The 13,889-nt window shown below is 36.7% G+C and overlaps 1 protein-coding gene across 1 annotated transcript; it reads right to left on the bottom strand.

Moving 5' to 3' along the window:
• Positions 1-10,649: 10,649 nt before the first annotated feature.
• Positions 10,650-13,055, bottom strand: LOC137170677 (proteinase-activated receptor 2-like). The gene has a single exon (XM_067574200.1). It carries the CDS (start codon positions 12,790-12,792, stop codon positions 11,707-11,709), a length of 1,086 nt encoding a protein of 361 aa, XP_067430301.1. The 5' UTR covers positions 12,793-13,055; the 3' UTR covers positions 10,650-11,706.
• Positions 13,056-13,889: the final 834 nt, after the last annotated feature.

Consider the following 13,889-nt stretch of genomic DNA (forward strand, 5'->3'; position numbering starts at 1 on the left):
GTTTTGTTTTATTAAAGCATCCATTTCCATCTAAACTGGTTGTAGCTTTGCAGCAATATCAGCGGAGGTGTAAGAGGTACAGGACAGGAGATGTGGTTCATACCAAATAAAAAAGCACAGTGTAGGTTTTTTTCCCCACAATTTTTGCCATTAAAATGAATACAGATTGAAGCAATATAACTAAATGTAATGAGCAGGAACATTATGTACCATATCATCACTGGGACCATCCCATAATCTAAACTTTAATGAACTGGTTAAAATAGGACAAAAAGAAATTGGGAAAATTCCAAGAAATAAATTAAGATTATAAAAGATCAGTTTCTTTTCTTTGCACTATATGAACATCACACTACTTCATGCATTAGCACTGAATGTTACAAGTGAATGAAAATAGTTATTGCAAATCAGTTGCATAAATGTAGGGCTTAAATATTGAATAATATTTGGCAAGAGGTTGATTGTGGTGCAAGAGGTTTGAGTTTCATACTGCTTAGAAAACATTTTCTTTTCAAATAAAATTGCACATTATATTTTGTCAAAAAAAAATTTACATCTACATCCTGACAGCCTTTCGTAAATACCACATGTTAGTGTATATGGCAATAATTCAATATAGTTCTGACCTGATTATAATGTAGTAATTTTTTCCTCCTATAGTTTATTCGTGTGCAGTTGGTGGAGTTTGACATATTTCTTTTTTTCTTTTCTTTTTGGTGATGAAACTACTGCAATTTCCCAAAACTTGGGTATCCAAGTTAATGAAATTGAGGAAACACACTCATGCCATTTTTTGTGCAAAGAGTACATAATTTCCATTTGAATTTTCTGATCATTTCATCTAATTTTGGATAAGATGTAGACTTCGATGCTGCAACAAACATGAATAGATCAGACAGTGAAAAGTGATTTTGAAGTAAAGGGAGGCTGAGGTGAAGGTATAGTACATGGTAAAGCACAGCTGATGGTAGAAGTAGACATTGTAAACATTAGAATTACAACTGAATGTTATATATTAGGAGAATTTATTTTCAGTCACTCACCTGGTACACCTTCTTTACCTGGTGCACCTTGACCTAGAATAACAAAAGACAAAGAAATTTACACACATGTAATAAAGGAGTGTATACTACTACTATGCAGAATAACATGTATATACACACATTACAAACAGGGATTTTGTAGGTTCTTTGTTTTGTTTTATTAAAGCATCCATTTCCATCTAAACTGGTTGTAGCTTTGCAGCAATATCAGCGGAGGTGTAAGAGGTACAGGACAGGAGATGTGGTTCATACCAAATAAAAAAGCACAGTGTAGGTTTTTTTCCCCACAATTTTTGCCATTAAAATGAATACAGATTGAAGCAATATAACTAAATGTAATGAGCAGGAACATTATGTACCATATCATCACTGGGACCATCCCATAATCTAAACTTTAATGAACTGGTTAAAATAGGACAAAAAGAAATTGGGAAAATTCCAAGAAATAAATTAAGATTATAAAAGATCAGTTTCTTTTCTTTGCACTATATGAACATCACACTACTTCATGCATTAGCACTGAATGTTACAAGTGAATGAAAATAGTTATTGCAAATTAGTTGCATAACACTCCATAAATTTTCATTGTTACGCAGATGACACCCAATTATATTTATCAATGAAGCCAGATGAACCCAATCAGTTAAACAAACTCCAAGCATGCCTTAACGTCATAAAGACCTGGATGACCTGCAATTTTCTACTACTAAATTCAGATAAAACTGAAGTTATTGTGCTTGGCCCTAAACACCTTAGAAACACATTATCTAATGATATAGCTACTCTGGATGGCATTACCCTGGCCTCCAGCACCACCGTAAGGAATCTGGGAGTTATCTTTGATCAGGATATGTCCTTTAACTCCCACATAAATCAAATTTCAAGGACTGCCTTTTTTCACTTACGTAATATCACAAAAATCAGGCATAAATGTAGGGCTTAAATAGTGAATAATATTTGGCAAGAGGTTGATTGTGGTGCGAGAGGGTTGAGTTTCATTCTGCTTAGAAAACATTTTCTTTTCAAACAAAATTTCATATTATATATTTCGTACATAAATTACTATATATATATATATACACCCTAAAAGCCATACATGAATACCACATGTTAGCGTATGTGACAATAATTCAGTATAGTTCTGACCTGATTATAATGTAGTAATTTTTTCCTGCTATAGTTTATTTGTGTGTAGTTGGTGGAGTTTGACATATTTCTTTTTTTCTTTTCTTTTTGGTGGTGAAACTACTGCAATTTCCCAAAACTTTGGTATCCAAGTTAGTGAAATTGAGGAAACACACTCATGCCATTTTTTCTGCAAAGAGTATAAAATTTCCATTTGAATTCTGTATTCATTTCATCTAATTTTGGATAAGATGTTGGCTTTGGTGCTGCTACAAACATGAATAGATCAGACAGTGAAAAGTGAGCTTGAGATAAAGGGAGGCTGAGGTGAAGGTATAGTACATGGTAAAGCACAGCTGATGGTAGAAGTAGACATTGTAAACATTAGATTTATAACTGAGTGTTATATATTAGGAGAATTTATTTGCAGTCACTCACGTCCTTGCTTTGCACCTGGAATAACAAAAGACAGAGAGATTTATATACATGTAATAAAGGAGTATATACTACTAGTATGCAGAATAATATGTTTATACACACATTACAAACAGGGATTTTGTAGGTTCTTTGTTTTGTTTTATTAAAGCATCCATTTCCATCTAAACTGGTTGTAGCTTTGCAGCAATATCAGCAGAGGTGTAAGAGGTACAGGACAGGAGATGTGGTTCACGTCGTATAAACAAGTATAATGTTTTTTCTCCTCTAGTTTTACGTTTGAATTAATACAGAATAAAGCAATATAACTAAATGTAATGCGCAGAAACATCATGTGCTGCAGCCTCACTGGGACCATCTCATAATCTGAACTTTAATTAACTGGTTAATATAGGACAAAAAGAAATTGGGAAAATTCCACAAAATAAATTAAGATCATAAAAGATCAGTTCCTTTTCTTTGCACTATATGAACATCACACTACTTCATGCATTGGCACTGAATGTTACAAGTGAATGAAAATAGTTATTGCAAATCAGTTGCATAAATGTAGGGCTTAAATATTGAATAATATTTGGCAAGAGGTTGATTGTGGTGCGAGAGGTTTGAGTTTCATACTGCTTAGAAAACATTTTCTTTTTAAATAAAATTGCACATTATATTTTGTCATAAAAAAATTTACATCTACATCCTGACAGCCTTTCGTAAATACCACATGTTAGTGTGTATGGCAATAATTCAATATAGTTCTGACCTGATTATAATGTAGTAATTTTTTCCTCCTATAGTTTATTCGTGTGCAGTTGGTGGAGTTTGACATATTTCTTTTTTTCTTTTCTTTTTGGTGATGAAACTACTGCAATTTCCCAAAACTTGGGTATCCAAGTTAGTGAAATTGAGGAAACACACTCATGCCATTTTTTGTGCAAAGAGTACATAATTTCCATTTGAAATTTCTGATCATTTCATCTAATTTTGGATAAGATGTTGACTTCGATGCTCCAACAAACATGAATAGATGAGACAGTGAAAAGTGATTTTGAAGTAAAGGGAGGCTGAGGTGAAGGTATAGTACATGGTAAAGCACAGCTGATGGTAGAAGTAGACATTGTAAACATTAGAATTACAACTAAATGTTATATATAAGGAGAATTTATTTTCAGTCACTCACGTGGTTGAAGTGCTGGAATAAAAAAAGACAGAGAGATTTACACACATGTAATAAAGTGTATACTACTACTGTGTAGAATTACATAAATATACACACAGGGATTGCACATTATATTTTGTCATAAAAAAATGTACATCTACATCCTGACAGCCTTTCGTAAATACCACATGTTAGTGTATATGGCAATAATTCAATATAGTCCTGACCTGATTATAATGTAGTAATTTTTTCCTCCTATAATTTATTCGTGTGCAGTTGGTGGAGTTTGACATATTTCTTTTTTTCTTTTCTTTTTGGTGATGAAACTACTGCAATTTCCCAAAACTTGGGTATCCAAGTTAGTGAAATTGACAAAACACACTTATGTCACTTTTTGTGCAAAGAGTACATAATTTCCATTTGAATTCTATGTTCGTTTCATCTCATTTTGAATAAGATGTTGACTTTGGTGCTGCAACAAACATGAAGAGATCAGACAGTGAAAAGTGAGTTTTAGGTAAAGGGAGGCTGAGGTGAAGGTATAGTACATGGTAAAGCACAGCTGATGGTAGAAGTAGACATTGTAAACATTAGAATTACAACTGAATGTTATATATTATTATTTACCTGATGGACCCACTGGACCTTGATCTAGAATAACAAAAGACAAAGAAATTTACACGCATGTAATAAAGGAGTGTATACTACTACTATGCAGAATAACATACACACATTACAAACAGGGATTTTGTAGTTTCTTTGATTTATTCAAGCATCCATCTCCATCTAAACTGGCTGTAGCTTTGTGGCAATATCAGCAGAGGTGTAAGAGGTACAGGACAGGAGATGTGGTTCACGCCAAATAAACAAGCATTGTCCAAAAGGACCCATTTCACAGCAACCCCCCCCCCCCCCCCCCCTCTTTCTCTCTCTCTCTTCCCCCACCTGAACTCTGCATCATGTGACATGGACTTTGGGGCTCATCAGAACTAAACTAGGTTGACCCGCAGTTTCCTCAAGACGGTAGTCTGAAATCCGCCACGCATCAGACGCTCTTTTGGGTGAAGAACTTTGCTTTGTACTAACAGTCATCTGGTGTCAAGTGCGTCTAGCGCAAGTGAGTGAAGTATTTAAGAATGTTGTTATAGTTGCTGTTCGTTAGTGAATTGTTTCTGTGTTAACCGAACTAAAGGGGCTCATATTCATGTATTCTGCCGACTGTGTAGCCTCATATTAGCAGCTACTGTTTCCCACAGTCACTAGATGTTAACAGGCATCATGTCTCAAGCACACGCTTAGGACTTTATGTTTGAGTTGTGATGTGTAATATTTACCATATTACCAATAGAATAGTGGACTGAACGGCCATTTGTAGGTCCGCTCTTTAATTAACAGGTGTGCACAACCCGTGCAGTGTAGCAGCTCGTTCAGCCCCCGGATTGATGTCATGCATGTCTACTACTGGCCATTAGATGGCAGTGTTGCACTGCTGATGTACATTAACCCACTGTTAGAGGGAATATACTGCTTCAGCCTCAGCTATGCCTGTTTAATACATGGCCACATTATTTATCAGCTGTTTGCCAGTTGTATTATCTTGTATAGTTGAAATTTATACATTCAGAAAGTAATATAGTTTACCATTTCTACATTAGCCTGTTATACTTTCATACGTTTATTCTGATTTATTATGTTCATTTACACAGAACCTCTGAGTCATCAGACACTTGTACAAGGATTGTGGTTGTGGTGGTGACAATAAATCCATACAAATTCAAGACATCTGCGTGATTCTTCACCTGTAGCGAGTTCCACGTGAACAAATCCAGCACATAGTCATAGCAAGGAACTAGAGCTTCCTCACAAGCATACTGTTTGTTTTCTTCTATTTTTCCATTTTAATCAATACAGAGTGAAGCAATATAACTAAATATAATGTGCAGAAACGTACTGTAGCCTCACTGGTACCATCCCATAATTTGAACTTTAATTAACTGGTTAAAGTAGGACAGAACAAAATTGGTAAAATACCAAGAAATAAATTAAGATTAAAAAAGATCAGTTTCTTTTCTTTGCACTATGTGACTATCACACTACTTCATGCACTAGGCACTGAATGCTACAAGTTTCTTTGAATCACAATCCTGCGTCTCATTTCTGTTCATGTCAACAGCAAAAGTGAACACAACAGCTGTGATGCGGTGCCAAAGCTTTGGGACCGTCCTGTAGGTCCCGGGAGCCACCACTGCTTCAGCCCCAAGTGTTTTGAGCCTTTCCCCGCATATTTCATCTCCTCAAAACTGTTATTAATGTAACAGAGTGGAAGAGAAATATTTTGCTGCACAACAAGATGCTTACAGGTCGTGGACGCGTTACAGGTAGTAAAGTTACTTTTACAATGAGCGGAGCGGTTTCCAGTGTTTCACGCTTCTCTCCACATGTCAGCACAGAGATTGTTACATAATGAAAATTGCAGAGAGAGAAAAAACACAGTTTGTGTGTCTTTAGTCAGCAAATGTGCGCACACGGAGCTCTCCAACATCACAAATCAACGTTCATGTATTTTGCTTCTTTTACTTTTATAGTATTTCGCTTCTATAACATAATCTACTGAAATGTCCGTCAGAATAGTTTTTATACAGCTTTTAATGAGACTGAATTGTACATAAATGTCGTTCAGGTGTCATTGAATGTAATCCGGGATGTTGCAAAAACATCTGTACTGATGTTTGTTGTCCACAGTTGGCTGTGCGTCAGATTCTTTCCTTTGACTTTATCAAATACCTGCAGCATCACACAGCAGCTGAAACGATACATTAGTGATGTGCGCATTCACGCACCTAGCACAGTAGCAGTAACTTCATTAACAGGATCGGCAAGGATCTAACGGTAAATAATGTTCTGTGTTCTGCTACCCATCTACACCATTGACTGTATATAAAGAGGTCAGCTGTTACACACAGATTCCAGGTTTATACGGTAGGATTAAACATACAATGTCTGTGTCCGCGACACCCGAAAAAATATATATGGAACCGTGTGCGCGTCCGCGGTCCCCCCGCACTTCTGAAATGAATCCGGCGCCCCCTGACACTGACTATCTCTGTAACAAATTGTCCACAGTTTCACACATTGACCACACACGGTCCAGCCATATAGGCTACGAGGTTATGACCAAGTCTTTTTGGATTTTAAATCAGAGGTGTAAGAGGTACATGACAGGAGATGTGGTTCACGTCATATAAACAAGTATAATGTTTTTTCCCCTCTAGTTTTACATTTGAATTAATACAGAATAAAGCAATATAACTAAATGTAATGCGCAGAAACATCATGTGCTGCAGCCTCACTGGGACCATCTCATAATCTGAACTTTAATTAAATGGTTAATATAGGACAAAAAGAAATTGGGAAAATTCAAAGAAATAAATTAAGATTATAAAAGATCAGTTTCTTTTCTTTGCACTATATGAACATCACACTACTTCATGCATTGACACTGAATTTTACAAGTAAATGAAAATAGTTATTGCAAATTAGTTGCATAAATGTAGGGCTTAAATAGTGAATAATATTTGGCAAGAGGTTGATTGTGGTGCGAGAGGTTTGAGTTTCATTCTGTTTAGAAAACATTTTCTTTTCAAACAAAATTTCGCATTATATTTTGTCATAAAAAATGTACATATACACCCTGAAAGCGTTGCGTGAATACCACATGTTAGTGCATATGGCAATAATTCTATATAGTTCTGACCTGTGTGTGTAGTTGGTGGAATTAGACGTGTTGTTTTTTTGTATTAGAATTACTACAATTTCTCAGAACTTGGGAGTGAAATTGAAAAAAACAGCAACAAAATTTTGCTACTTTTTCTGCAAAGACTACATCATTTCCATTCGAATTTTCTGATCATTTCATGTAAATTTGGATAAGATGTAGACTTTGGTGCTGCTACGAATATGAATAGATCAGACAATGAAAAGTGAGCTCGAGGTAAAGGGAGGCTGCTAGTAAATGAAAATTGCAGAGAGCGTAAAAGATGCAGTTTGTGTGTCTTTAGTCAACAGAGGTGCGCACACAGAGCTCTCCAACATAACAAATCAACTTTCATGTATTTTGCTTCTTTTACTTCTCTAGTATTTCGCATCTATAACATAATCTACTGAAATGTCCGTCAGAAAAGGTTACAGTCTGAGACTGAATTGTACATTAATGTCGTTCATGTGTCACTGAATGTAATCCGGGATGTTGCAAAAACATCAGTAATGATGTTTGTTGTCCACAGTTGGCTGTGCGTCAGATTCTTTCCTTTTTACTTTATTAAATACCTGCAGCATCACACAGCAGCTGAAACGATACATTAGTGATGTGCGCATTCACGCACCTGGCACAGTAGCAGTAACTTCATTAACAGGATCGGCAAGGATCTAACGGTAAATAATGTTCTGTGTTCTGTTACCCATCTACACCATTGACTGTATATAAAGAGGTCAGCTGTTACACACAGATTCCAGGTTTATACGGTAGGATTGTTTGTAATAAAGCATATACATAAACATACAATGTCTGTGTCCGCGACCTCAGAAAATATATGAATGGAACCGTGTGCGCGTCCGCGGTCCCCCCACACTTCTGAAATGAATCCGGCGCCCCCTGACACTGACTATCTCTGTAACAAATTGTCCACAGTTTCACACATTGACCACACACGGTCCAGCCATATAGGCTTCTAGGTTATGACCAAGTCTTTTTGGATTTTAAATCTACCTGAGCTGAATGTTTTCATGACAGCATAAAACATTAGTGATGGAAAAAAACAAAGCAACATCTTACCTGACTGACAAAGACAAGTCTGGACGCAACACAGAAGGAGAAACAGGTGAGACCATCGAGTGTTTAAAGTCATGGCTGCAAGAGCGGGTTAAAATAAAATGTAATGTAATGTTCGATGGTGTTACTGCTTCACTGTTTGAACTGTCATCCCCTCTTCAAATAGATGATTTGGACACTAATTGATGTCACTGAGTCAGCTGACCGCATCTAACCAACCGAGACATAGCTCGGGTTGATTTCGGTGATATGATAATAATCTCACTCATGAGTTCATCTTCCTTCCGTCATTGATAACTAGAACACGCATTTCTCTTCATCTGCACTACAGGAACATTATATGGAAACATTCAAAACCCGCTTATCAATGATATTTCTACGCCTCCACTGATATAATATCAAAGAATAACTTATATATTGTCAGAAGATATTTTATGTTTAAATGACCAGCGTGTGTGATTTTTTTTTTTAGGTCTGTAGCTTTCATTTATGGACTTTGGTGATTATTGTCCTTCTATTTAGATTATGCATTGAATTTTAGAAGTGACAGTAACACAGCATAAAATACTCTATTACAAGCAAAAGCCATGCATTCAAACTGTTACTTCACTATAAGTACATATATATTAATTATCTGTTACCAGATTCTCATATGTGAATATTTGCTAGTTTTCTTATATATTATATATATTTCTTATGTATTTGGGTTTTTGAGTCTTGGTCCTCTAATAATCTGAACAGCTGCATTCTGGACAAGCTGGAGTTGTGACTTTGGGTTGAAAGGATGAAATTTAATGACTTTTTTGAACCCTTCCCCTAGCTTTTCATGTAGTGCATCAGGTCAAAATTCATTTCTCGTTCATGACCAATGTTCTTTGTTGGATTATATAAATACTGAGGTCATGAATCCAAATTCCAAATCTCCTGCCGCTTAATGTCTTCATGTTGATGATGTGATGTGATGTTGGACTTGAATATCTCACTTTATTTATTAATATGCCGATTATATTCTCAATTGATCAATGTTTATTTTTTATATATATCAGAAAATTGTGGAAAAAAAAACATCAAAATTTCCTACAAATGGTTAATTTTAACATTTGAGAATCTGGAACCATCAAAGTATTGGCGTTTATACTTGAAAATGACTGCAGCAATTGATGATCAAAATAGCTACCTGTTAATTTTCTGTTGATTGAATAATCAGTGAATTGAGCTATAGTTTCAGCTCTACTTTCAACATTTCATTACAGAACATGCTTAGTATGTCACAATATATGTAAAAAGAAAAACCCAAAAAATCTAAAAGAAACAAACAAACAACAAAAAAGAAAACTCAATATTTTGGATTAATTAGATTCATTGGATTAACATAAATTGAGCGGACAAAAGCACTTCATCAGACTAAATGTCTCTGGTTTGTACAAAGTTTGCCACGTCCACTTTATCTTGTTGTGCAACTACTGATACGTGACGTTTCAACGAAGGTCAAGTTCATGTCAAACCCTCTAATTCCCTGTTGACTTCAAAACTGTCCTCATCACGTAAGATGATCAGTTAAATCTTAAAAAACAACTCTGAAGCAATCTAGTAACTAAGGTAAATATGCAACTGAGTGATGTGACCACGTCTTTCTACTCCTCTAATAATCTGAACAGCTGCATTCTGGACAAACTGGAGTTGTGACTTTGGGTTGAGTCTAAACACAGGACAAGTTCATAAAAGTATAAAATATGTAAAAACTTGTTCAATTTGTAAAGATTATTCTTTACTTTGGAGAAAGTTTTATTTTCTTACTTTTGTCCCAAACAGGAAGCACAAACTCCAACTGCATGTTTAATATGTTGAAAACTGCAGTTGCCTTTTATTATTTTATTTCCTTTTATAATCTACAGTAATAGTTAAAGTTCTTCAACATGCTGTAAGGCAGTAAATAGGAAATAATATTGAGGGGCATGTTTTTTGTGACCTAGGTTACTTGCCATAGTAGGGAAATTGTGGAGAGGGTTAAAAAGAAGAGGAGAAGAAGAGTTTTTTGGGAGAAGTCAATTGTATTATTGGTTGCATATGCTAACATGTTGTGTGTAAACTGAGAACAGTGATAAATAAAGTTCAGTAAAAGTTTACCTTCACCTCCCGTGGTATTCTGTGCAGCAGTGTAACAGAGGAGGAGTGAACAAGAGCTGAGTGACAATCATTAACTGAAGTGAAGAATTACGGTGTTAAAATGCCATTTCAAAAGAAAAGAAGAAAAAACAAAGAAGGGTGGATGATGTGTGTTTTCACAAAATGGCAACAATTTACTTGATATTTTTACAGTTGGACAAAGAAAGAGACATTTCTGACATTATGCCAGGCCCTGGGAGGTATGAAAAATCTTCTACACACAGAATAAATAATTGGGATGAAATTTTGTCTTTGAGGGGAATTTTAGATGAACATAACCCTCGATTGTGAGCAAAGGTTAAAATATCAGGATTGTTTTGAAAATGAGAATTACCTGGATTGACCTTTCCCATGTCGACCCGTCCACAGAGTCAGGAAACTGCTAGTTAGACAATGACTTTTATTGACAAACTAAAATGTATATATACAAGCAAAAATTATTACTTTAAACAACACAGACAAACTTGTATCCTACATTATAAAACCAGCTAAATTTTGCACATTTTAGGTTTGGGTCTCAATTCTGGCACATCAAACAATGACAGAAAATTCATCAAATTACAACATGGAATAAAAGATTAGACCCATTAAAACTGCATAAAGGCAATCATTCATATCCTGCTGAAATCAAGCAAACTGCATCAAGGAAAGTGCATAAAACAAGTGTGTTGTAAAAGATATAAAGATAATTAAATGTATTAAAACAATATAAGCAGTAATTTAGACAGCTCAAAGCTCTGAAACAGGAGGTCATTAACAAAGATGACTCCTAAATTTCCTTACATGTACTGAACCAAACCTGAGGTGGAAGAAGTCACAGTAGAATAAGAAAAAAAAGGTAACACTTTATTTTATTTTACTATACAAATGAAGAGACCTGTAAATTAAGTGTTACTGAAAAACGATATCTGAAGGTAGATAATGATCAGGAATAAAACAGCTTAATAATGATTAATCCACTAGCATTCAGTGCTCTGTGTGTTTCCTGACTTAGGCGTGGTGTGTTGCTCTTGTGAGTTTTTCGGAGCCCTGAAGGACACCTTCATCCTCTTCACTGTGCTCTCACTCCTGCAGAGGAACGTGTTCTTCACATGATCCCTGAAGTCCTTGGAGATAAAGTAGTAAACAAAAGGGTCGATGCAGCTGTTGAGACTAGCCAGGCACAGGGTGGTGGTGTAAAATTCGTACAGGTGGTTGTCGGCCCCGCTCAACAGGAGGATATAGTGTACCAGCAGCATGATGTTACTGGGGGTGAAGCACACTAAAAACATAACCAACACTGTGATGATCAAGAGCACAGCCTTCCGTTGCTTCTTGGTGATGGCAGCATTTTTCATGCTGTTCCTGAGAGCTTTGAGCATGAGGATGTAGGATATGATGCACACAATAGTGGGAACAACAAATCCCAGAGTTCCCATTGTCAGGAAGTAGCCAGCTGCTATTTTCACCTGACTTTCCCTGGTGACATCATGGCAGGTAAGGATTTTTGGATTGAAGTTTGTTATTTTGACCTGTTGGTCATACAGGTAGAGAGGGATGGTGAAAAGCCAGACCACCACCCAGACTGTAATGGAGACGGCAACTGGTATGCGGTTGTCCCTCTGCTGCTCGGACAGTGGGTGGACCACTGCCCAGTAACGCTGGACACTTATGCAGGTGATAAAGGCGATGGAGCAGTACATGTTGCTGTAGAAAAACGCCACCAGCACTTTGCACAGCCCTTCTCCGTAGACCCAGTTGTTGCCATTGAAGTGGTATGATATCTTCAGGGGGACCCAGATGACAAAGAGCAAGTCAGCCAGAGCCAGGTTTGCCATGTAGATTGACGACAGGCGTTTTTTCTTGGTCCTGAAGAGGAATACCCATATTGCCATGGCGTTGGTGGGCAGCCCCACAGCAAATACAATGATGTAGATGATTGGAAGGAAGACAGTTGTAAGATGACTGCTCAGGATTTCTTTGTCGTGGGAGCTGACTTCTACCCCATCTTGGCTCTCTCTACCAATGAAGCCTTGGCGTCCTGTGAAGTGACAATATGAAAACATGTGAAAAGCAGAAGTATGCAGGTTTACATGCAGGAACAAACTATAATTTGACTACATCTGAAACTCAAATGTGAGCTGCACTCTGTTACTTTCAGCTGTGAGCATTTTGATCTGTTTCCTTCTTGTAATAATAGTCCTCTGAGCTTTAGTCAGCAGCATAACAACAACATCCATTTTACATATAACTTTATTATATATTTTGATCAAAGTAATTCTTATCCAGCCTATAAAGGCAATCAAGACCAAAACATCAAACTAACAGGGCCTATATTAAACGTATGTTAATGTAGAATATTGTACTTTTTGGCTGGACCAGCCACAGACCAGCCGTATAACCGCGGTTGTCCGTAAGTGAGGGAGTGCCTGAGTGAGTAATGAAGTTTCACCATTGGTTGGCCAGTTGAGTGATGAAGTTTCACCATTGGCCGTTGCTCTTTTAAAATGAGTCAGCATGAGATGATGGACACAGAGAACAGCAGCGAGGCGCAGACTGACTGTGTTTCCTCTGCGGTGCGTTTGGATTTTATAACTGAACTAATACCAGGATGCAAACTTTTAATTTCTCTGATGTTTTCACATCACAAACCATGAACAACAGCAGTAAAATACGAGTCTTGAAGGTAAAACATGCGACTCATGGAGCTGTTATATCAGTTTATTATGGGTCGACTGCATTGCAGATGTGCTTGATTTGACTGCAATTGTGGTAACTGGGCAGAGATGAGCCTCCTGAATTTGCACGCAAAATGCTGTCAAAATTTACATTTCTAATTTCCAGCGCAGCCTCCATGATCATCGACTGGGAAAGAGGCAGAAAAAAGGCACATAGAGTCATGAGAGAGGTTGAACGCGTAGTTAAAGCGCCCCAAATAAAAATCACTCTGACAAAACATTTAATGCAGAGTGAGAAACGAGAATCTGCGGAGTGAAACATATGAAACATCCCAAGATATGAGTGGAAAGTATTGTTCTTGCAACCGCATTTATACCCTTTTTCACTCAAACATAGCATAACCATGTCATGTGATACATTACTTCAGGACACTTTACCAGCAAATATTACTGGGACCACTACAGAAAATTGCAAATGAACATTT

Source organism: Thunnus thynnus, chromosome 19 (genome assembly GCF_963924715.1).
Source record: "Thunnus thynnus chromosome 19, fThuThy2.1, whole genome shotgun sequence".
NCBI lineage: Eukaryota > Metazoa > Chordata > Actinopteri > Scombriformes > Scombridae > Thunnus > Thunnus thynnus.